At 49.5% G+C, this 22,617-nt stretch overlaps 1 protein-coding gene across 2 annotated transcripts; it reads left to right on the forward strand.

Annotated features, from left to right (window-relative positions):
* On the forward strand, positions 1-21,609 carry Plekha4 (pleckstrin homology domain containing A4). 2 transcript variants are annotated; one of them, XM_028789033.1, is made up of 20 exons: positions 1-104; positions 565-654; positions 2,603-2,710; positions 4,616-4,688; positions 4,782-4,882; positions 5,020-5,129; positions 7,896-8,108; positions 8,429-8,708; positions 9,257-9,340; positions 10,341-10,388; positions 10,696-10,776; positions 10,912-11,061; positions 13,377-13,475; positions 15,455-15,595; positions 16,591-16,690; positions 16,765-16,841; positions 17,532-17,693; positions 20,406-20,455; positions 20,860-20,972; positions 21,071-21,609. In XM_028789033.1, exons 2-20 carry the CDS (start codon positions 571-573, stop codon positions 21,331-21,333), a joined length of 2,337 nt encoding a protein of 778 aa, XP_028644866.1. In that variant the 5' UTR covers positions 1-104; positions 565-570; the 3' UTR covers positions 21,334-21,609. The 2 variants fall into 2 exon arrangements, with proteins under 2 accessions (XP_028644866.1, XP_028644867.1); XM_028789034.1 differs by lacking the exon at positions 10,341-10,388.
* Positions 21,610-22,617: the final 1,008 nt, after the last annotated feature.

Raw genomic sequence — 22,617 nt, forward strand, 5'->3', positions numbered from 1 at the left:
CAGAGAGAAGGAAAGAAAGCAAATAGGTGAGGAGAGAGACCAACTGTGAGAGTCAAAAAAAAAAGAGGTGTTGACAGATCCTGTCACCAGGACACCAGAGCTGGGTAAGTCCCTGGCTGGGCTGGGAGGGATTTGCCTGGATGCCCATTCCTGGTGTCTTAGGACTTGTCCTGGGAGTTGGGCATAGATGGTTTGGGGGTTCATGAGGGAAGACAGGGACAGGTAGCCCAGGCACCCTGAAGGAGGAGGCAGGGATTGGAATTCCTGTGCAGAGGGTGTCACATTCTTGGCCAGAATTCAGTGGGCAAGAATAAAGGGACCCCTCTTCTTATGGCCCGGCTGCAGACAGCTGCCCCCTCCCCGCAGCTGCCAGAGCCGCCCACCTCTCTTGGCACTGCTCTTGGTATGTGATCCCTGGCCATGGCCTCCCCCAGCCCCTCAGTCCCCAAACAACAGTTTCTTTCTCCTCAGCCTCCTCTGACCTACAAGCCCTGACCCAACTCTGTCCTCACTCAGCCCCCATCAGTGGAGACACACAGACCCCTTTTTCTTTTTTCCCCCAAGCTCTCGATGGAGCAGGGCCGACCCCGGAGCAGCCTCAGCCTGGCCAGCAGTGCTTCCACCGTATCCTCTCTGAGTAGCCTGAGCACCAAGGTCCTTCCATGCTTCTGGATGGGATAGGGAGGAGGGGGACTCTGGGCTGTGGGTTCTGTGCCATCCCAGGGACTTCAGTGGTCACAGATGAGGATCCTTAGTGACTGGGTTGGCCAGACTGGTCCCACGTTGAGTGAGCATCAGCTACAGCCAGGAATTTGGAGAGAATCCCAGTTCTGTCCCCGCCCCTCCCAGTTCTGTACCCACCCCTCTCAGTCTTCCTAATTCTAAGCCAGAAGAACAAATAAACCCAGACTGAGAGGAGATGACTATTCTTGACTGGACTAGGGGACTTCCTTTCCAGTCTATAACCATGAAACCCACCCACTTATAACCTGATGTGGTGGCTCACAGCTGTAATCCAGTACTGGACAGGTGAAGGCAGGAACATCCAAAGTTCAAATCCAAAGTTCAAAGTTATCTTTGGCTACATATAAAGTTAGAAGCTAGGTGAGACCCTGTCTCATGCTAGACAACAAGAATCCAAGCCAGAGCTAGCTATGGTGACACACACTTTTAATCTCAGTGCAGAGGCAGGCTGACCTTGGAGGGTTTGAGACCAGCCTTGTCTACTTAGTGAGTTCCAGGACAGATAGAGTTACATAGACCCTGTCTTGAAAAACAAAAGCAAGCAAGCAAACAAACAAAACACAGAAACCAAGCCGTATATGGCAATACATAGCTCACATGCCAACATTTAAGAAGTAGATAGAAGCCGGGCGGTGGTGGCACACACCTTTAATCCCAGCACTTGGGAGGCAGAGGCAGGCAGATTTCTGAGTTCGAGGCTAGCCTGGTCTACAGAGTGAGTTCCAGGACAGCCCGGGCTATACAGAGAAACCCTGTCTTGAAAAACCAAAAAAAAAAAAAAAAAGAAGTAGATAGAGCAGGAAGAGGATCAGAAATTTAAGGTCAACCTTGGCTACATAGTGATTTGAGGATAGCCTGGGCTATATAAATATCACCTAGAACAAAATTTGCCTTACTCCTGTAAGTTCAGAGACCAAACAGATTTGTTTCCAGCCTTGGTCAACCTATTTCCAAGGAGGGGTGATCCGAGACAGCTTGGACATGGGGTGGGCAAAGTCTGTGGGTCCAGTTGACCCCCCTGAGGGAAGTGAAGGATGAGAAATCCCTCTCTTCCCAACTCCAGCATCAAAGGCATCTTTCCACCATGGCTTCTATCTGGAAAAGTCTTCTGTGGGGAGCCTCCTGGTGTGGATTGCAGAGGTTCTCTGGCAGGTCTGGGTGTGGCAGTGAAGAGCCTGTTCTTGCCAGGGACACTGCTCCAGGGTCTCAAGCCCATGCCATACTTGGAACTATGTAGCCAAAAATGACCTAGAATTTAGTGTTGTTTTTGAGACAGGGTCTCACTATGTATCCCTGACTGTTCCAGAACTCCCTCTGTAGCCCAGTGTTGAACTCAGAGGCCTGCCTCTGCCACCCAAGTGGCAGGCATATGCCTTTAAACCCAGTCAACAGCCTTGAACTTCTTCTAATTCTGCCTCTACCTCCAAAATGACAGGATTACAGGAATAGTGTAAACCCTTGGTTTGTGCAGTGCTAGGATTTGAACACATGCTTCCTATGTGTTAAGGAAGCACCGTGCCAACAGAGCTGACTAAATCCCTTGTTACTTTTTTGTTTGTTTTAAGACTCGGTCTCAAACAGCACAGACTGTCCTGGCACTCACTGTGTTGTTAGGATGATCTTGAAAGTTACTTTTTTGTTTGTTTTAAGACTCGGTCTCAAACAGCACAGACTGTCCTGGCACTCACTGTGTTGTTAGGATGATCTTGAAACCCTGATCCTCCTGTATCTCCCAAGTCCTGGTTTTACAGGCATGTGCCACCCTCCTCAGCCTCCTTGCCTGCCTTCTGAGAGAAATTCACTTGGGAGCCAGTCCCAGGAGAAGTCCTTATTCATTTCTGTTCCTACTGCGCCTCAGAAGCCTACGCGTGCCGTACACAAGGTCCATGCCTTTGGGAAAAGGAACAATGCTCTTCGGCGAGACCCCAACCTGCCGGTCCACATTCGTGGCTGGCTGCATAAGCAGGTAAGGTTAGGGGGAGAGCTGTTGTCCCTGAGTGTTGTGCACTGTTTTTGAGTTTTCCTTTCACATTCCTGATGGATACATTCATCCCCACCCCCCACCTGTTACTGTTTCCTCCATATCTGAACAATTAATTCCCTGTGCTTTGAATGTTTCAGTCCTGGCCTCAGGACACAGGTTGTATTAGTCATTAGTCAGGGTTCTCTAGAGTCACAGAACTTATGGGTAGTCGCTATATAGTAAGGGAATTTGTTGATGACTTACAGTCTGTTGTCCAACTTCCTAATAATGGTCAGCAGCAGCTGTGAATGGAAGTCCAAGGACCTAGCATTTGCTCAGTCCTACAAGGCAAACAGGTGAAGAATCTTCCTTCTTTCAGTGTCCTTATATAGGACTCCAGCAGAAGGTGTGGCCCAGATTAAAGGTGTGTGCCACCACGCCTGGACCTGGGACTTGCTTTGTCCCAGATGACCTTGAACTCAGGGATCTCCTTGCCTTTGTCTCCTGGGATTCATAGTCACTATGTCTCAAGATCTCCAGGCCAAGATCCAAGTCAGAAACTGGTGTCTCCCAGCCTCAAGATCTGGATCACAGGTGAACCTTCCAATCAATTCTGGATTGTATAGTTCATTCCAGATATAGTCAAGGTGACAACCAGGAATAGTCACTACACAGGTTATACAGATGAACAAGTATCTAAGCCATATTTAAGATCATGAAGGTTAAATGCAGATCACTGTGGTACATGCCTTTAATCCTACCACTCTTGAGGCAGAGGCAGGCAGATCTCTGTGAGGTTAGCATGATCTACAATAGTAAGTTCCAGGACAGCCAGGGCAACAGAGAGAGACACTGTCTCAAAAAACTAAACCAAATCAAAAGAAAACAAGATAACAATCAGGGTGGGGCAAGAATTGTGTGATGGATGGGTAAAGAAATAAATGGACCGGCCTACAGTCTCACTGCTAAGCAGCGCTTTAGCCTCAGCTACGGAGAAATTCAAAGCCAGCCTGGACTACTTGAGACCTTGTAGCAAAACAAAACCCACACAACTTTGAATAGGCTGTTGGAAGTTTGTGGAAAAGAAACACATGAGAGAAACCCCCTACATCTCAGGCTTTGAACATTTGCACCAAGTCCTGGTATATGAAATCTCTGCGGTGCCACACTGCAACCAAACCTTCCAGAAACTTCTCAAACCCCAATGGGGCAGACGGGAGGTCTTGAGGCTCCTAGAGGAGGCATGATGCTTTCTAAGACATCATTTAAAAGTGGCCAATCTTGCTGGGTGGTGGTGGCGCACGCCTTTAATCCCAGCACTTGGGAGGCAGAGGCAGGCGGATTTCTGAGTTCGAGGCCAGGCTGGTCTACCGAGTGAGTTCCAGGACAGCCAGGGGTGTACAGAGAAACCCTGTCTTGAAAAACCAAAAAAAAAAAAAAAAAAAAAGTGGCCAATCTCAAGCCAGATGGCGGTCCAGCACTAAGGAGACAGGCAGGTTTGAGGCTAGCCTGGGCTACAGAGTTCTGAGACAGCCAGGACTACACAGACAAACCCTGACTCCAGGAAACAAAAATAGCCGCCAGATGTGCCGTCACCCGTCACAGCACCTTGCTTTCAGCCATCCATAGGTAGCCACCACATCCACCACATCAGCACATACTATCGGCCACCCCAGTCACAACGCACTATTTGTGTCTCTGCCCCTATCTCTCTTTCCTCTGCCCCCACTTTGAGTGCTTGACTCTCTCTGGGACTCTGCCCCCATCTCTCCTCAGGTTTCTCTGGGCCTTTGTCCTTCTGTTTCTTTCTCTTTCTCTCCACCCCTCCCCTAGTCTTTATCTCTCTGCCCCTGGTTCACTTCCTCTATCTTGTTTCTTCTGTATTCAGCCTCTTTTCTCTCTCCCTAGGACAGCTCAGGCCTCCGGCTGTGGAAACGCCGTTGGTTCGTCCTTTCAGGCCATTGCCTCTTCTACTACAAGGGTCAGTGCCTTGGCTGGTACTTCACCAGTTTCTCCCTGGGTCTTCTGGGTACCATGACCCCTTCCTAACCTCTGACCTAACTCCTGTCTACAGACAGCAGAGAGGAGAGTGTCCTGGGCAGTGTATTGTTACCCAGCTACAGTGTCAGGCCAGATGGGCCAGGAGCACCACGTGGCCGGCGATTCACCTTCACAGTGAGTGTGTTTGTAGATTCTAGTTAGGTGGTAGGTGGGAACTTGATGTGACCACTCACTGGGGTTTCTGAATTTGGAGATAAGAAGTCTTACCATGCTTCCTGTGAGTTCTGGTCCCAAGCCTCTGTCTCTTTCAGGCAGAGCACCCAGGCATGAGGACCTATGTCCTTGCAGCTGACACATTGGAGGACCTGAGAGGTTGGCTTCGAGCACTGGGAAGGGCCTCCCGTGCAGAGGGGGAAGATTGGTGAGTGTCAGCCGGGCTTGCATGTGCCCCATAAACTCCACCCTTTGTAGGACAGTCATTTAAATATGAAATTACTATCTATCTCCTAAGTAGACCCTACCTTCAAAGACTCCTCTCCCCAAAGAACTTCCTCCAGTAGCAAAAAGGGATTCTCTTTTAAGATCTGCCTACCTTCTTGTCCAACTGATCTTTCAGTATCCCACAGACATTCTCAACTCCACCCAAGGAGTTAGAAACTCTGATGATTTCCTGGCCGGTGCCCTCTAAACTAAGTCAGCTTTGAGGCCATGCCGCATTGTTAAAAAAAGATTTCTTTCTTTTTATTTTTTGTGTGTGAGTATTTACTAGCATGTATATATGTGTACCACATATGTGCCTGGTGCTCTCAGAGGCCAGAAGAGGGTGTCAGGTTCCCTGGGATTGTAATTGCAGTTGTTAGTTGCCTTGAGGATGCTAGGGATTGAAGCCAGATCTTGTGGACGAGCAGTAAGTGCTCTTACTTAGCCTGAGCCTTCTCTCCAGCTACAGGGGCCAGGCCACATTTAAAACTGTTTGCATAGCTATCTGTCTGTCTGTCTGTCTATCTATCTATCTATCTATCATCTATCTATCTATTTATTACTTTTTGGTGGGTTTTTTTTGTTTTTGTTTTTTTGTTTTTTTTTTTTTTGAGAAGGGATCTATGTAGCCCTGGCTGTTCTGGAACTTGCTATGTAAACCAGGTTGGCCTCAAACTTCCAGAGAGATCTGCCTGCCTTGATTAAAGGCAGGCATATACAACCACATTGGGTTTTTTTGTTTTTTTGTTTTTTGTTTTTTTTGTTTTTTCGAGACAGGGTTTCTCTGTGTAGCCCTGGCTGTCCTGGAACTCACTCTGTAGACCAGGCTGGCATTGAACGCAGAAATTTGTTACTGCCCAGCTCAGTTTTTTCGTTTCTTTTAGGTCCTTCCTTCCTTCCTTCCTTCCTTCCTTCCTTCCTTCCTTCCTATTTTTTTTAAGATTTATTTATTTATTTTATATATGTGAGCACACTGTAGCTGTCTTCAGACACACCGGAAGAGGGTATCGGATCCCGTTACAGATGGTCGCCAGCCACCATGTGGTTGTAGTCTTAACTCTTTAACTACAGAGTCATTTCTCCAGCTCCCGCTTTTTTTTTTTTTTTTTTTTTTCTCCTTAAACAAGGTCTCACATCACTCAGACCAGCCTAGAACTGGCTGTGTAGTTGATAAACCTTCTGATCACTCTGGTTCAACTTTCTAAGTGCTAGAATTCAGCTGTGGGCTGCCACACCCAGTAGTGTGTGGACTTGATCTTCAGATGTCTTGTATATCGCTCGACAGGCATTCTGCCAACTAAGCCACAGTCCCAGCCCTGTGTGATTTTGTGTTTGGTTGTGTGTCTACCTGTGTGCGTGTACACAGATGAGTTTGGGTGCTGCTGGATGCAGGAGGTGTTGGATCGCTCTGGAACTAAAGTAGTTACAGGTGATTGTGAGCTGCCCAATGTAGGTGCTAAGAGCTGAACCTGGGTCCTCTAAAGAGCAGCAAGCACTCTTAGCTGCTGAGCCACCTCTCCAGTTCTTGTTTATTTACTGGGGGTTGAAGCCAGGGTTTCATACTTTATTTAAGACATCTGTTTAGCAATGAGCAACCACCCCAGCCCTACCTTTAAAATGAATGAGAGAGAGAGAGAGAGAGAGAGAGAGGAATGCACGTGAGTGTGCATATGCCTGGGTCAGTGCATGTAGAGGCAAGAGCTGGGCATCAGGTGAATTTTTACTGCTATCCACCTTATTACTATGAGACAGGGTCTCTCACTGAGCTGGAAGCTTGCTCTATTAAGCTGACCAACCTACAAGCTCTCGGCATCTTAACTGTCTCAGATTCCCAGTTTCCTAGGGTATAGGCCTTTAGAATCATACCTAGCTGTCTGGTTGGTTGGCTATTTCCGTTTTTGAGACAGGTTTTGACCACATAACCAGATTGGCCTGGAACTCAGATCCAGCTGTCTCTGTCTCCCTGGGCCTGGCATTAAAAGTATGTACCTTGCCCTGATTGATTGCTGTTTTGGGGACAAGGGTTCCATTTGTACTCGTCCAGGATGGCCTTTTTTTGTTTGTTTGTTTGTTTGTTTTTTTGAGACAGGGTTTCTCTGTGTAGCCCTGGCTGTCCTGGAACTCACTCTGTAGACCAGGCTGGCCTCAAACTCAGAAATCCTCCTGTCTCTGCCTCTCAAGTGCTGGGATTAAAGGTGTGTGCCACCACCGCCCGGCCCTTTTTTTTTTTAAGATTTGTTTATTTATTTATTTCATGTATGTGAGTACACTGTAGCTGTCTTCGGACACACCAGAAGAGGCCATCAGATCCCATTACAGATGGTTGTGAGCCACCATGTGGTTGCTGGGAGTTGAACTCAGGACCTCTGGAAGAGCAGCCTGGGCTCTTAACCTCTGAGCCATCTCTCCAGCCCCTGTGAACAAAATGTTTTTAAAAAATGTATTCACACCAGATTTTGGGAGACTAATGCTGGGTAATCACCAAGAACTCAAGGACAGCCTGGGCTACAGAAATGCTGTCTCAAACAAACAAACAAACAAACAAACCCCAACAATACCATCACTGGCCAATGTCAGACTATCTCAAGCACTTTCCCATCCTGTCCCAATTCCTAGACCTCAGGGCACTGGGTCCTGTGCCAGTAGACCCAGCGTCCTGTTAGGGGCAGGAATGAGGAACGTTTCCCTCTTCGTGTCCACTTGCTAGTGGACTACCGAGGTCACCTGCACGTCCCAGGCCTGGGGAAGGTCCTGGGGGTCCCGGAGGACCCCCAGAGGTGAGCAGAAGGGAAGAGGGGCGCATCTCAGAATCACCAGAGGTAGCTCGGCTCTCCAGAGGTCTTGGCAGACATGAAATGCACCCCAGCTCTACAGCTGATCTGCGGCCTGACACCTGGAGTCGGAGAACCAGGAGCCCAGAGTAAGAAGGAACCCTTCGGGAGCTTGGCCTATGCGGAGGGAGGACTGGTTGGAACAATGACTGTCGGTTGGAGGTCTAAGGAAAGAGGGAGCTAATTGGAGGCGTGGCTTAAGGGAAGGATGGGCCCCCAAGAGGCCTGGGTCGAGGCTTGATCTATTGCAGGTAAATGAATGCATATATTTCCTAAGGGAACTCACCTACTCTGGCTCGCAGAGAAGGGTCATGCGACTCAGAGAAGCCAGATACCCTTGTTGGGTACTGAGGTGGACTGGGAGCAGGGATTCAGACTAACTCAGTTTCCGATGCTCTCCTTTCCACAGGCTGTTCTCGTCCCTTTCCCGGCCTCCCTCCCCTCTGAGCCTTCCCCGTCCTCGGTCTGCCCCGGCCCGGCGACCCCCTCTCTCTGCAGGAGACATTTCATTTCCTGCCCGACCGCACACTCCCTTGAGTCGCATCGATGTCCGACCTCCTCTGGATTGGGGACCCCAAAGACAGACCCTCTCCCGACCTCCCATTTCACGCCGAGGACCTTCCTCTGAAGCTGGCGGAGGACGGCCACCCAGGAGTCCCCAGCCCTGGACACCAGAGCACAGAACGCAGGTGTGCGGAGGAAGCGGATTCCCTCCCATTAGGGTTCATCACTTGCTTTCCAGGCCAGTGATTGAGTCATGCCTCCCGGAAATTATGGGGAGTTCACAATGCAACTGCCCCCCCACCCCAGTTCCAGTATCAAAGGCTAGTGATTCCATGTCCCATCAGGTCTCTGGATTGTTTTGTTTGTGCCATTGCTCCTGTGTATTGTGGGTATTGTAGTCCAGAATACTCTCCTTCAAACTGTGAGGCCAAACCATAGTTTGGCTTCCAGTTATTGTTTCAAGATAGCCAGCCTCCTGATAATTTCTCTAAGAATCATGGGTTTATAGCCCAGAATATCTGTCGCTAACTTCCAGCAGCCCCTAGCGGTTTTGCCATTCTAGTCCCATTTACACACTTCGTGTGTGTGTGTGTGTGTGTGTGTGTGTGGCCAGTATAGTTAAGTTGTCCAGATAGGCCTTAAACTCACTCTATATTCCAGGCCTCCAGAGTAGCTCAGATGATGGCCAGCGCCACTAGGCTTACCCAGATGTTTCTACGCATTTCTATTTCAGTCTACCCAGGCCTCCGCTGGTGCGTCCACTTATCTCCAGCTGCCCCCAAGACTCCCTGGGACCCAGGCCTCCATGATTTTGTTGGTAGGTTTCCTGCGGCATCAGAAATCCATTAGAATCCATGTCTTGCTTGACCTCCATCTGCCCTCTCCCAGGAGAGCTGTCTCCCAGCCAAGGAACAAGGTATTAAATAAAAAATGAGGACGTGATTACTCCTAGGTATAGTCAAGAAAGTTTACTGCTGTAGACACGAGGGAGAGAACAGGAAAGCGAAGCTCAGAGGCTGTATGGGCTCGGGTTAGGGGACTGGGTGGGAAAAGTGCTGAGAGGGGCCGGGACCCTTCACAATGTTGAGTGTGGCGGCCAGGCCAGTGCCTCTTTGTTATGCTAAATAGACATATTTAAATGTTTTGCCTGCACTGGATGTCAGTGTAACTTCTGCATGCCTAGTGTTCAGGGAAATCAGAGGAGGCATTGGCCCCCCTGGACCTGCAGTTACAGATGATCGTAGGCTACGAGGTAGGTACCTGAACCTTGGGCCTCAGGAAGACCAACAGGTGCCTTTCCTCCCCAAATTTATTTTATGTACATTGGTGTTTTACCTTCATGTATGTCTGTATGAGGGCACTGGGTCCCCTAGAACTGGTATTACAAACAGTTGTGAGCCACCACGTGGGTTCTGGGAATTGAACCCAGGTCCTCTGAAAGAGCAGACAGTGTTCTTAACAGCTAAGCCATCTCCCCAGCCCTGACCTGAAGTTCTGATCCTCCTGTGTTGGTCTTCCGAGTGCTGGGGTAGAAAGTGTGCACCTCCATGCCCAGCTTACCAGCTTTCTGTGTGTAAGCATGCAGGCTGTGCAGACACTGTTTCCTGTCAATTGTATTTTCTGTGGCTATTTGAGTAGTGAGCCTACTTTGGAATCTTTCTGAAGCTAAGATTCCTGCTGTTGGCTCCAGAGGTTTCTAAGGCTTGGAAGGATGCCAACCAGGAGATGGTTGTCTGTCCATGGACAGAGGGTTTGGCTCAGCACTGACAGTGTGAACCTGCCAGTCACCTTTGACCCTGGAATTTTCTCCTCCTTAGCCAGGACCCCCTGTGGACTCCACTTTGCATCAGAGCTTGGAGACAGATGTAAGTCCTCCCAGATCCAAACCCTGTTGGACTCTCAGAGTTGAAAGGGCTCTAGATCAGCAGTCTCGACCTACGGGTCTTGAGCCCTTTGAGGTGGCATGTCAGATGTTTACATTACAACTCGTAACAGCGCAAAATTACAGTTATGAAGTAACAACAAAATAACTTTATGGTTGAGGGTCTCCACAACATGAGGAACTGTGTTAAAGGGTCGCAACATTAGGAAGGTTGAGAAGCACTGGTCTAGATGGAACTGGGGCAGGGAAAGTCAGGCCAGATTGATAAACACTTCTGAACTTCCCCCCAGACTTTGTTGACCAAGCTGTGTGGGCAGGACCGGCTCCTGAGGCAGCTACAGGAGGATCTGGACAAGAGGCAGGAGGAGAAGGTACAGAGGGGTGTGCCTTAGCTGCTCACACCCTTGATCCTTCCTCAGGCATCGGAGTCTTGCTTCCCCTGGGGACGGCTTGGGAGTACATTTGACCTTTTGACTTCAGAAGTCTAATCACTGTGGTCTGTGCAGGAACAGCTAGAGGCTGCCCTGGAGCTGACCCGGCAGCAGCTGGGCCAAGCTACCAGGGAGGCTGCAGCTTCTGGGAAGGCCTGGGGTCGCCAGCGCCTTCTGCAGGACCGGCTGGTGAATGTGAGGGCTGCTCTGTGTCACCTGGCTCAGGTGAGCATCTGAGAAGAGACTCTCAGGCTTATGCAGGTCACTGTGGAGATTCTGCAGGCTTGGAGGTCATTCTCAAAACGCCATCGCACTCACAAAACCCACTCATAACTCACAAAACCCACTCATAACTCACAAAACCCACTCATAACTCGAAATCTATAATCATTTAAAAATGTGTTCTTATTACATGTATATGTGTATGTATGCGCACATGTGAGTGCGCATGTATGTATCCTACGGCACCCATGTGAACGCCAGAGGACAATGTGAAGGAGTCAGTCTCTTCTATTCTGTTGTTCCTGGGGAGCAAGCTCAGGTCATCAGACTTGGCAGCAAGCCCCTTTAACAATTGAGCCATCTTACTGGTTCCTTAAACCCATAATCTCGATTATTATAGAGGCAAAGGGGCAAAGAGCTCGGCTGTGACAAGACTTCACTTAGTAGCTTCGGGATGGTGACCATCATGGGGTTCTGTTCTTGTTTTGGGTTTTTTTTGGAGACAGTTTCTCTGTGTAGCCCCAGTTGTCCTGGAGCTCACCCTGTCGATCAAACTGGTCTCAAACTCACGGAGATCCACCTGCCTCTGATTCTCGACGGCTGGGATTAAAGGTTTGTGCTACCACACCTGGCCTAGAGAATGATTTTGAAAACGTGTTTTCTATTATACATACGTGTGTGTGCATGTGGACATATCTGTGCACATACATGGACACACACATGTACACGAACCCAGGCCTTCACTCACAAACTGATCTGATTTGATTTTATCTTATATTTTTAATAGTCTCACTGTATGTTCCCAGCTGGCCTGGAACTCAGAGTTCTGCCTGCTTCTGTCTCCCTTATGCTGGGATTAGAGGTGTGGGCCACCATGCCTTGCAAGGTGAAACCGAGGCGATAATTTACTACCATCATGATCACGAATTCTGTTGGCTTGATGACATCTCGGCCAGAGCATTTGTCCCCAAGCCTCAGGGCCTGATTGCAGACCCACATGGCAGATAAAGAGAAACAACTCAGGCTGGAGAGATGGTTCAGTGGTTAAGAGCACTGACTGCTCTTCCAGAGGTCCTGAGTTCAATTCCCAGCAACCACATGGTGGCTCACATCCATCTGTGATGGGATCGGATGTATATGCAGGCAGACTGCTGTATACATAATAAATAAATACATCTTTAAAAAAAAGAAAAGAAACAGCTCCTACAAACCACTCTTTCTCACTCACACTTGTACACATAAGAATAAGTGCTTAAAAATAAGTTGTGTGTTAGCAAGTGGCAGTGTGCTGCTGGAGGTCAGAGGACAGCTTGTAGGTGCTGGCGCCTTCTTTCCATGTGGGCTCTGGGAATAGAATGCAGGTCTCAGACTTGCTGCTAAGCACCTTTTCCTCCTGAGTCTTTTCATAGTTCTCCCCAGGTACTTTTCACTGATTTTGAATATGCTTTCCCTTAAAGTTACTATGTGACTGCAAAAAAAAAGTTCTCTAGATAAGAAAAATACTATTGGAAGAGGCAGAGGCAGGGGATCTCTGTGAGTTCCAGGACAGCTAGAGTTACATACTGAGATCCTGTCTCACAAAACAAAACAACACAAGAACAAAGAAGGAAAGTTTCACTGGAGAGATGGCTCAGTGGGTATAGCACTTGTTGCTCTTCGAAAGAACCTAGGTTCATTTCCCAGCACCCATGTGTTGGCTCATAGCCATCCGTAACTCCAGTTCCAGGATCTGACATTGTCTACTGGCTTCCATATACACCAGGCATTCGAATGATGCACACACATATATGCAGGCAAAACATACATATAAAATAAATCAAACAAATTTAAAAAGAAAAATTGTATTTATTTCATATGGTCCTTATGAGGATCATGTTAAAACACAGAAATTAATAAATAGATACTTAGCTGGGTATGGTGGCGCACACCTTTAATCCCAGCACTCGGGAGGCAGAGGCAGGCGGATTTCTGAGTTCAAGGCCAGCCTGGTCTACAGAGTGAGTTCCAGGACAGCCAGGGCTACACAGAGAAACTCTGTCTCGAAAAACCAATAGATAGATAGATAGATAGATAGATAGATAGATAGATACTTAAAATGTAATCTGTCGGCTCCATGGCTCTAAGGACCAGTCCATATCCTCGGGATCACATGTCACATATGGACTGGGGTTCCTAGCAGTTGGAGCAAAGAAGATCATAGGAGTTAATGCCTGTCTGGACAGAGACTATCTGGAGGAAGCTGCCCTTCCTCTCAGCTGCGGCAAGATCTGGTGGTTCGAAAGACTAACCTTGTATCTCCATCTTCTCTGGGACTTTAGGAGCGAGAGCGGGTTTGGGACACGTACAGCGGCCTGGAGCAGGACCTTAGCACCTTAAGAGAGACTCTCGAGTACCTGCTGCACCTCGGGTCTCCCCAGGTACATGCTCACCCTTGCCATCCCTCCAGGCTTCACCTGGGAGCCGTGGACACTCCAGTGCTGCCCAAGGAGCCAGAGTCTCACCGACTGGCTTAGTGATTTTCTTCTTGATGTGACTTGACAGGAAGCCATTAAGGGGAATGTTAGGTTGTGTGTTGATGTATGGATTGAAGATAGAGGTCGTCACTGTACGGAAGGTAAGGCAGAGCTCATGAGGAGCAGGGGCTGGCACTTATCACAGTGGGTCAAGATGCAGAGTCAGGGCTGGAGAGATAGCTTAAGAGCGCCTGCTGCTCTCAGTTCCCACATGGTAGCTCACAACCATCTGTAACTGCATCTTCAGGGGATCTGATGCCCCCTCGTGGTCTCCATATGTACCTGCAACTCACATACACATGCATATAGACACATTTAAAACAATAAAAGTAAACATTCTTTAAAAACAAGTGGAGTGGGAAGATGCTGGCATCCCTATGGCTCATGTGCACTCTTTAAGCAAATCTACAATGCTTTGTTTATGTTATTACATTTTTTTCTTCTTTTGTTTTCTGAGTATCTCTATGTATAGCCCAGGCTGTCCTGGAACTCGCTTTGTAGTCCAGGCTGGCCTCAAATTCACAGAGATCCTCCGAAGTGCTGGGATTAAAGGTATATGCCATCGTGCCTGGCCTCACAATTTTTTTTAAGTTAAAAAAAGTTAATTATGAACAAGACATGTCAAAATAAAAATAAATTCATTAGAGGCTTGCTGGACTTGCCATAACAGGACATCTCTCAAAAACAAAACAAAGCAAAGAAAAACTCCAGTGGGCTTTATAATGAGATGAGAAACTCAACACTCAAGGTCAAATCTTGAGCTGGATAGACCAGACATTGCTAGAAATGTTCTGAGTTCAAGGACAGGAGAGAGAGAGCAGTGTTCAGTGCAGGCTCCAGCTTGCTTTCCCCAGTGCAACCTGCAGCTCGTGTATGAACTTGAAAGCATGGGGCTGGGATGCGGCTCACTGGTTACAAGCACTTACTGCTCTGTCAGAGGTCTCCAGTTCTGATTGAACACCCACGTGAGATAGCTCACAACCTTTATAACTCCACGCCAAGGGTGGGGCTGCCGTTTCCTGGCCTTAGTGAGTAGTCACACACCTATTATCACCTACACAGAGAGACATATACCTACATTGCACACTGCTCTCTCTCAGATAATCATGTCTGGCCTACCTGTCTCTAGATTTGACCTTGGGTGCTGAGTTTCTCATTTCATTGTGAAGCCCACTGGAGTTTTTGTTTGCTTTTGTTTTGTTTTTGAGAGATGTCCTGTTATGGCAAGTCCAGCAAGCCTTTCATTAATTTATTTTTTATTTTGACATGTCCTGTTCTTAATACATTTTTTAACTTAAAAATTTTTGTGAGGCCAGGCATGATGACATATGCCAAATGTACACATGAATAAAAAAAATATAATAATCATTTAAAAATTTGGGGCTGGAGAGAAGGCTCAGTAGCTAAAGGCACCTTTTGCCAAGCCTGATGTCCCAAGTTCAATCGTTCAATCCCTGGGACCCATGTAATAGGAAAGAAATAAATCCCCAAATTGCCTGACCTCCACTCATGCATACACACACATACACATAAACACACACACACACATAAACACACACACACACACACAACCAGGTGGTTTTGGCACATGCACTTGGGAGGTATCACTTGAGACCTGACTGTACTACATAGGAAAATCCTGTCTCAAACAAACAGATAAACAACAACAACAACAAAACCCAACAACAAACTCCCAAACACTTTGAAGGTGTTTTCTGTGCAAATTGACATTGGGAGAGTAAGTCGTACAAGGAGTATGAAAAGGCCACAATCAGCCAAGATTCCCTCGAGCTGGTTGGATTTGATGGCTTCCTGGCTGAGGCCATCTGCTGTTTCTGTTCCTGTATTTTCTCACCTTGAAGAAATCCCTTCCCTCCCCCCAGGACCGAGCATCTGCTCAGCAGCAGCTATGGATGGTGGAGGACACGCTGGCAGGTCTAGGTGGCCCCCAGAAACAGCCCCCACATACTGAGACCAAGTGTCCATCCCCTGTACCCCAAGGAGAGGAGTCCTCAGAGCGGGAGGTGAGATTTCCGGGTCCTCTATCACCTGTCCTAAGTGCCCCAACCTGCCAGGGCTGTCCCCTTGATCACTTATCCAATCCCACTGCCATCAGAAGAGGCTTTGAATCTCCCAGAACTGGTAGGATGCTTAGCACCATATAGATGCTGGGACTTGAACCTGGGTCCTGTGCAAGAACAAGTACTCTAACCACTGGACTGTCTCTTCTATTTGCTCCCAGGACCCAGCTCCAGGCAATGGTGCCAGGCTGGGTTTTCCCATAACAATGAATGTAATTTACACAGTCCCCTACCGTCAATCATTGTGTGTCTGTGTGTGTGTCTGTGTGTGTGTGTGTGCATACACGCATGTACTTATGTCACAAAGTCATATGGAGGTCAGGGGTAACTTGTGGGAATCGGTTCTCTCCTTCTGCTGTGTAGACCCCGGGATGGAACTTAAATCATCAGACTTGGTGGCAAGTACCCCTGTCTGCAGAGAGATCTCACCAGCCCCTAATTTAGTAAATATATTGTTCCTCATTATCCCGTCTGTCACCTAACTTCTCCATCACCTCAGGCAGAATAGGCACCAACACCAAAGACAACCTCAAGTCTGCTTTGGTAAACCGGCTAAGTTTTTAGGGGCTAATTACAGAAGCATGGCTGTGTGACTCTAAGGCAGCTGCTTCACTGGGGAGTTTCTCAGAGACCACTCTATCAGCCAGGTCCACAGTGTAGCATGGCACCCATTGTGCTTGTGGGAAAAATCTCACACTGCATCAATGTTCTGACACTGCTTTAACTGCCTTACATAGCAAAGGTTGAATACTTTTCATGTTAAGCAATGTGTTTAAGTTGAGAGGTTAAGAGAGGTCAAGCAACTTGTTCAAAGTCACACAGCTGATAAGTGACAGAGATGGGATTTGAAGCCAGCCTATCTGGCTCTGGGTTTGTAATAGTCTCCAAGCTGTGGCTCAGTTAATGACAGTATTTGATTCCCCACTCCACCCTTCCAGAGCCTTTCAGAGTCACTGGAGCTCAGCTCCCCTCAGTCCCCTGAGGTGGACTGGGGTCGACCCCCAGGAGGTGACAGAGCCCTCAGCAGCCCTCAGTCAGGTGAGCACCCTGGTAGGGTGGGACTCCCTCTCTGTCTGTTCTTGTTCTGACTAAGTCCCCGTCTGTCCTTCAAGGTGTTGGGTCTCCAAGGGTCTCCCGGGCATCCAGCCCTGAATGTCCTCAACCTTCATCCCCGCCGCTGAGAACTAAGGTAGACCATCTCTGAGATACCTTAAGGCTGCCTTGTAACTCTGTGCTCTGATCACCTCTGACCTCTCTATACTAGGAGAGGACAGTTCAAGGGCCACGCCAGAGCAGTTTATCTCAAGTACTGGAAGCAGTTATGTGAAGAAGCTGTGTGATTTCGGGTAGTCACTAAGCTCCTCTGAGCCTCCATGTTTCTCATCTGTGTAATGGCACGAATGCTACTGCTTACCACAGAGGCGTGAGATTTAAAATAGCATCGTTAGAGGCATGGCTCAGCGGCGGAGTCTTCTGTAGACTCCCCCAGTGAGCGGGCCGGGGGCATGGCTCCGCAGTCAGGTCCGCCAGGCTAGGGAAGCGTCGGTTCATTCCGCAGTACTTATCCAGATAAAGGGGCTGGTGTTTTTCACTCAGTGTCAAGTTATTGGGAGAAGCCGGCATGCCCAGGGATTGTGATACTTCCTTCTCCATAAGGCAGGATGGACAGGCGATGGAAGGAGACCAGAGGCCGGGGTAGGAATCGGCCGTTCGCAGCCTGGAAGCCTTTGTCCTCAGCGGCCTGGTCGTGTAGTAGGGAGGGGCTGCAGCAACCCCTGGTATACAGGGGTCTCCTCTGTGACAAATGCTCTGTGAAGTTCCTGGGGTGGAAAAAAACTGAGGAAGTCCAAGGTTAGATTTTTGGTCTGTCTCTCCCCAGGCCCCGCTGGTACGGCCCCGAATGAGCGCGCAGGAGCAGCTGGAGCGCATGCGTAGAAACCAAGCCTGTGGGCTCCCTCTTCCTCGCTCTACCTCCCCAAGGCTCCTGACCCTGGGGAAGACACTGTCCCCAGCTCCCCGCCAGCCTGACATGGAGCAGAGGGTGAGGAGGATGGGGTCTTGGGTTGGGGAACACGGTGGGGAGGGATCCTCTGCCTCTAGATTTCTCAGTTCCTTTATTTTTCTTCTCTCTCCTCTCTTTTTGAGGCAGGGTCTCATGTATCCCAGGCTAGCCTTGAACTAGCTACATAGCCAAGGCTAGCCTTGAACTCTGGACCCTCCGCAGGGATTTTGCCGTGATTACAAACCATTCCTGTTTAAACAGTGCTGGGGGCGGGACCTAGAGCTCTGCGCAGGCTTGGCAAACACTCTTCATCAGCCACAGCCAGTCCCTGCCGCCTTTGTAAAATGGAAACCCGTCCCACTTCCTTGTCCCACCCTGTTCCTCCTGCAGTTAGGGGACAGAAATAGGCAAGGAGGTGTTGTAAGAGAAACCTTTCCTGAGGAGATGCAGCATACACAGGCTCCCTAACCCCGGAAAGAGAAGCCACCAGACTACAGTAATGACTGCGCCAAAGTCGAGCTTGGCGAACCAATGAGGTTTTGGGGGTCACTAACAGGGCTCTGTGTGAGGGGTTACTTCCAGAGATGACCGAAAAGCAGCTCCGTCATCCCGGGGTGAGTGACAACTCATGGAAGCCGCAGTGGTGGAGCCATCTGTCTGCAGAACTTGCAGCTCAGCGGGTCTGAGCGCTCCCTCTGTAGCTTGGCCAGTCAGCTCTTCCAGCTGTGTTTGCTGCTTCCATAGCTCAGTGGAGAAAGTTTCTGTGACTCAGCAGGTTTCAAGCTTTTCCAGACATGACATTTATGCTTCGCCTCAGTCTCAGGCTTCTCCCCTCTCCTCCACGAATGTTTCAGTTCAGAGGAACCGGCCAGGAACCAGGGGGGAACAGGCATCTCCCTCTGATTCCGGTTGGGACTCAGGCGCTCTCAATTGCCCGTAGCTTGAAAGAGGCTGTGCCTGCCTGCAGCTCTCTTCCATTCCACGCTCCCAGTTGTACTTTCTATGCCAAACTAAAGCATGTGACCTGAGGGGGGGGCAGACTGAGTATGTATATGTTGTCTTTCCTGACCACACCCTCTTCTGCTAGGCCCTGCTTCCTAATAACACAATTAGCCATAAACTCTTGTAATGATATGGGAGTGAGGGCTGCCTGGTCCTAAAGGAAGCTGACATGTAATTGTTAGGCCAGACAATTGTTCCCCTGCACAAGCTGGGAAACCCCATCTGCCCTCCTTCCCCCTCAACCCCACCCACACAGAGGAAACTCCAGGCTAATGTGTCCTCACTTCTCTCCACGTTTCTGGCCACACACCCATGAGTGCCCGCCCAGGGGCTCAGCTTTGACCATGTATGGACACAATCCCAGCTCCTAGCTGGCACGTCATCACTCCTCAACTAAGCTCTATAAACCCACTTGCTTTAGCCTGGATGTGTGACTCCGCTGACCTTCACCTGTGAGGTCGTGAACCCACCCCAGAGCAGCCTCCTAGTAAACCTGCTTTTACCCACTTTTTTTCTGGTCTAATCTGGCCTATATCTGCAAGACTGAGGAAGAGAAAAAGTCTATCAATAATCTCATCAATGAAGGTGATAAGGAAAGAGGCTCAAGGCTGTGGCTGGCTGAGGTGAAAGGGGAGGTGCTGACAACTCCCTCTGTGGACCTAACCCTTAGAGGGAGGGAGGGACCAGGAGAGGAATGATGGGAGGCCAGAGAAGCCCTTCAGAGAGCGCCCTCAAAGCACCTCTCAGAGTCGGTCCCCTTGAGGTCTCTCAGACTCTTTTTCCAACAAGCAAAGTTCTGACATGTTATGGCTGTCAAGAGACTATGGAAAATTCCAGATTGTGTGGTGTGATTTATTTCCATGTGACAAGGAGCATGGAAGAGCCAGGTACCATGGATTGTAAGCTGTCAAGACACAGCACTGACTACTGAATCATGAACTTCAGGGAGGTGTGGCCTGATTCAGGCCTGTCAGTCACCTTTGGGTTAATTCATTGGTCAGATGAGCACTCTCATAGTCCAGTCACATCTCAGCAGCACCAAAGACTGGGGACCAAACCTTGTGACACGTAAACCTTTGGGGAATATTTATATCCAAGTCGGAGAACCCTTTGTAGGGAAGCAACAGGCTGTAGGCGTGGGCGTGACTTTGTGAACCTGATGTTCTTCAAGGCCACTTCACTCTGAGTCCCCCTGGCATCACCATAAACATAAGAAGTGGGAGCCCAGTGAGGCTGCTGCCTGACTCCCACCCCAGCTCTGAGGAGACAGAGGCAGGAGGATCAGGAGTTCAAGGCCATCGTCACCTGTATAATGAGTCAGAAGGCAATCTGAATTTCACAAGAACCTGGCAGGGAAAGGTGGGGGGACCTGGGGAGATGTTCAGTGATCGACTTGGGAACTTTAGAACCCATGTAGATCTTACGTCAACCAAGAGCAGAGGATCAGAGGGGGAGTACTTCCGGTGTCCTCTGACCCTCCTAGTATCTGCCTGTAGGTCTGTGGGGATAGGGGGATAGAGGAGACGGGGAGGGACAGGGTGTCGAAGGAGGGAGAGAAAAACAGAGGCTTCAATGGCAAAATTCTATCTCCCACCCCCCAGCCCTTTTCTTTCTTTTCTTGCCCCTCCCCTCTTTTCCCCCACCCAACTCTCCTCTCTTTTTTTTCATCTGAACACAAGTCCACCAGGCTGACCTTGAACTTGTGACCATTCTCCATGACAAGAATTGTAACCAATAATTCCTTTCCAGCCTATTGTAGGAGCTGGGAAATGGCTCAGGAGCTCTGGGTCGTGGAGTAGGTATGGAACTAGAGTGGGGACTGGCAATGGGAGGGGGTTCTGGATGTAGACAGGGCAGTGCTGTTAGCATAGCTTCCTGTGTACCAAGCAAGTCCCCAAAACACCGGAGTCCCCTGAGATCCTATGGTATTTACAAAAGAGCCAGAAGGCCCCTCCCCCATGCCCAGCCAGAAGGCCCCTCCCTCATGCCCAGCCAGAAGGCCCCTCCCTCATGCCCAGCCAGAAGCTGCAGAGCTCTTTTGGCCTGTGTCATATCCAGTGCTTCATCCAGTAATGGAGACCTCACTGCTGGTCTACTGGTAACAAATGCAGACAGCCTGCATGTAAAGTCCGCTAGACACAAGCTAGGAGAAGCCCAGCACGCCTCAGAGGCCTGCCTGACCCCCGGGGCTTATTCTCTGTAGTCCCAGGCACTCCACAGCTTACTCACCAGTATCTGGAGACCACCGGGAGCGAGTGCTCAGCCTCTCCCAAGCTCTGGCTACAGAGGCTTCCCAGTGGCACAGGCTGATGACAGGTGAGGTGCCCAGCCTCTGAACCCCTGTATCTGAGGGAGGAGGCCTGGAAGTGTGGACTTCCCATGTTTAAGTTAACACTTCTTGTTCTCTGTTTTAGCCTCTCCAGGGAGAAATTTGGACACCAGGGGAGACAGTCTCCAGCCAAGCCCGCAGCCTCCCAGTGAGGAACTGCCCCAGGTTACCTCATCCCCAACTTCTCACAAGGCTACATCTGCTGCCACAGAGTCCTCATGCCAAGAGAGGGGGAGAGGCCTGGCCCCCTGGGAGCCCAGGTGGGACCCTGGGAAGGCCCCTCCAGCTCTGGCCCAGGAAGAGGGGGCGTGGCCCCTGAGAGTCACTCTGCTGCAGTCCAGCTTTTGACTCCCATCTTTGCACTGGGTGCTACAAGCTGGAAGCACAACCATGTGGTGTGGGACCACTCGGGACCACAGGAGAGGCTCATTGTGGCGTGGGACCACTCGGGTCCATAGGAGAGGCTCATTGTGGCATGGGACCACTCGGGTCCACAGGAGAGGCTCATTCCAGCGTGGATTCTAGGAGGGCCGGGGCTGCTATGGTCAAAGATTGATTATCCCAACACTGTCCAAACTTGGATTAAAACTTGGAATTAGTCAATAAATAGCTCTATTCTCTCTATGATTGTGACATTGTGTGCTTACAAAAAAGAGTCAGGGCTTTAGATTCACACAAAATTGGGAGCTAGATCTCAGAATATGGATCTGAGGGAGGAGGCTGGAGCCTGGATTCTGAATCAAGGCAGAAGTGGTGCTGGTCTTACAAGTCAAAGGGAGCAGGACTGAAGTCAGTCTGAGGGGGCAGAGCTGGGACGGGGGTCCTGAGTCTGAAGGGGGATTGTCAGGATCGAGATCCCTGGGTCTGAGAAAGAGGGGCTAGGAAGGAGTTCCTCAGTTCTCCCAGGTGAGCCTTCCTGGGAACACCCCCTCCCAGGGTCAGCCTTCAGTGACCCAGCCTGTATATCTGGTTCCACCTCACTGCTTCTCTGGACTTTGGAGGTGGGAAGAGGCCCGGAGGGTGTGGGATACAGACAAGACATCTGGGAATGGCTGCAGTAACCCGATACGCTGGGAAGGTGGTGGTGGTGACTGGGGGCAGCCGGGGCATCGGGGCTTCGATCGTGAGAGCCTTCGGTGAGTAAGGGTCTTCCTGCCTGCTGTCTGGATTGTAGGAGAGAAAGGAGGACTGACGGAGGTTCCCGGAGTGGGAGGAAGAGACTAGGGTTCATTTCTTTAATGATTTATTTGTTCTTAAATGATGTGTTTATTTTTATTTTTCTCTGCATTGCTGTTGTATCTGGGTAAGGTTGTCAGATCCCGTGGAACTGGAGTTACAGACAGCTGTGAGCCACCATGTGGTTGCTGGGAATTGAACCTGGGACCTCTGGAAGAACAGCCAGCGCTCTTAACCACTGAGCCATCTCTCCAGCCCCTAAGTTTCATTCTTACATGAATCCATTTGGAGTATTGGGTCTTTGCTGATAGGTTGGTCATTAAGTTCTTCCACTGGCCTGGCAGTGGTGGCACACGCCTTTAATCCCAGCACTTGGGAGGCAGGGGCAGGTGTATCTCTTGAGTTTGAGGCCAGCCTGGTCTACAGAGTGAGATCCAGGACAGCTAGGGGTACACA

Source organism: Grammomys surdaster, unplaced genomic scaffold (genome assembly GCF_004785775.1).
Source record: "Grammomys surdaster isolate TR1022 unplaced genomic scaffold, NIH_TR_1.0 125769, whole genome shotgun sequence".
NCBI lineage: Eukaryota > Metazoa > Chordata > Mammalia > Rodentia > Muridae > Grammomys > Grammomys surdaster.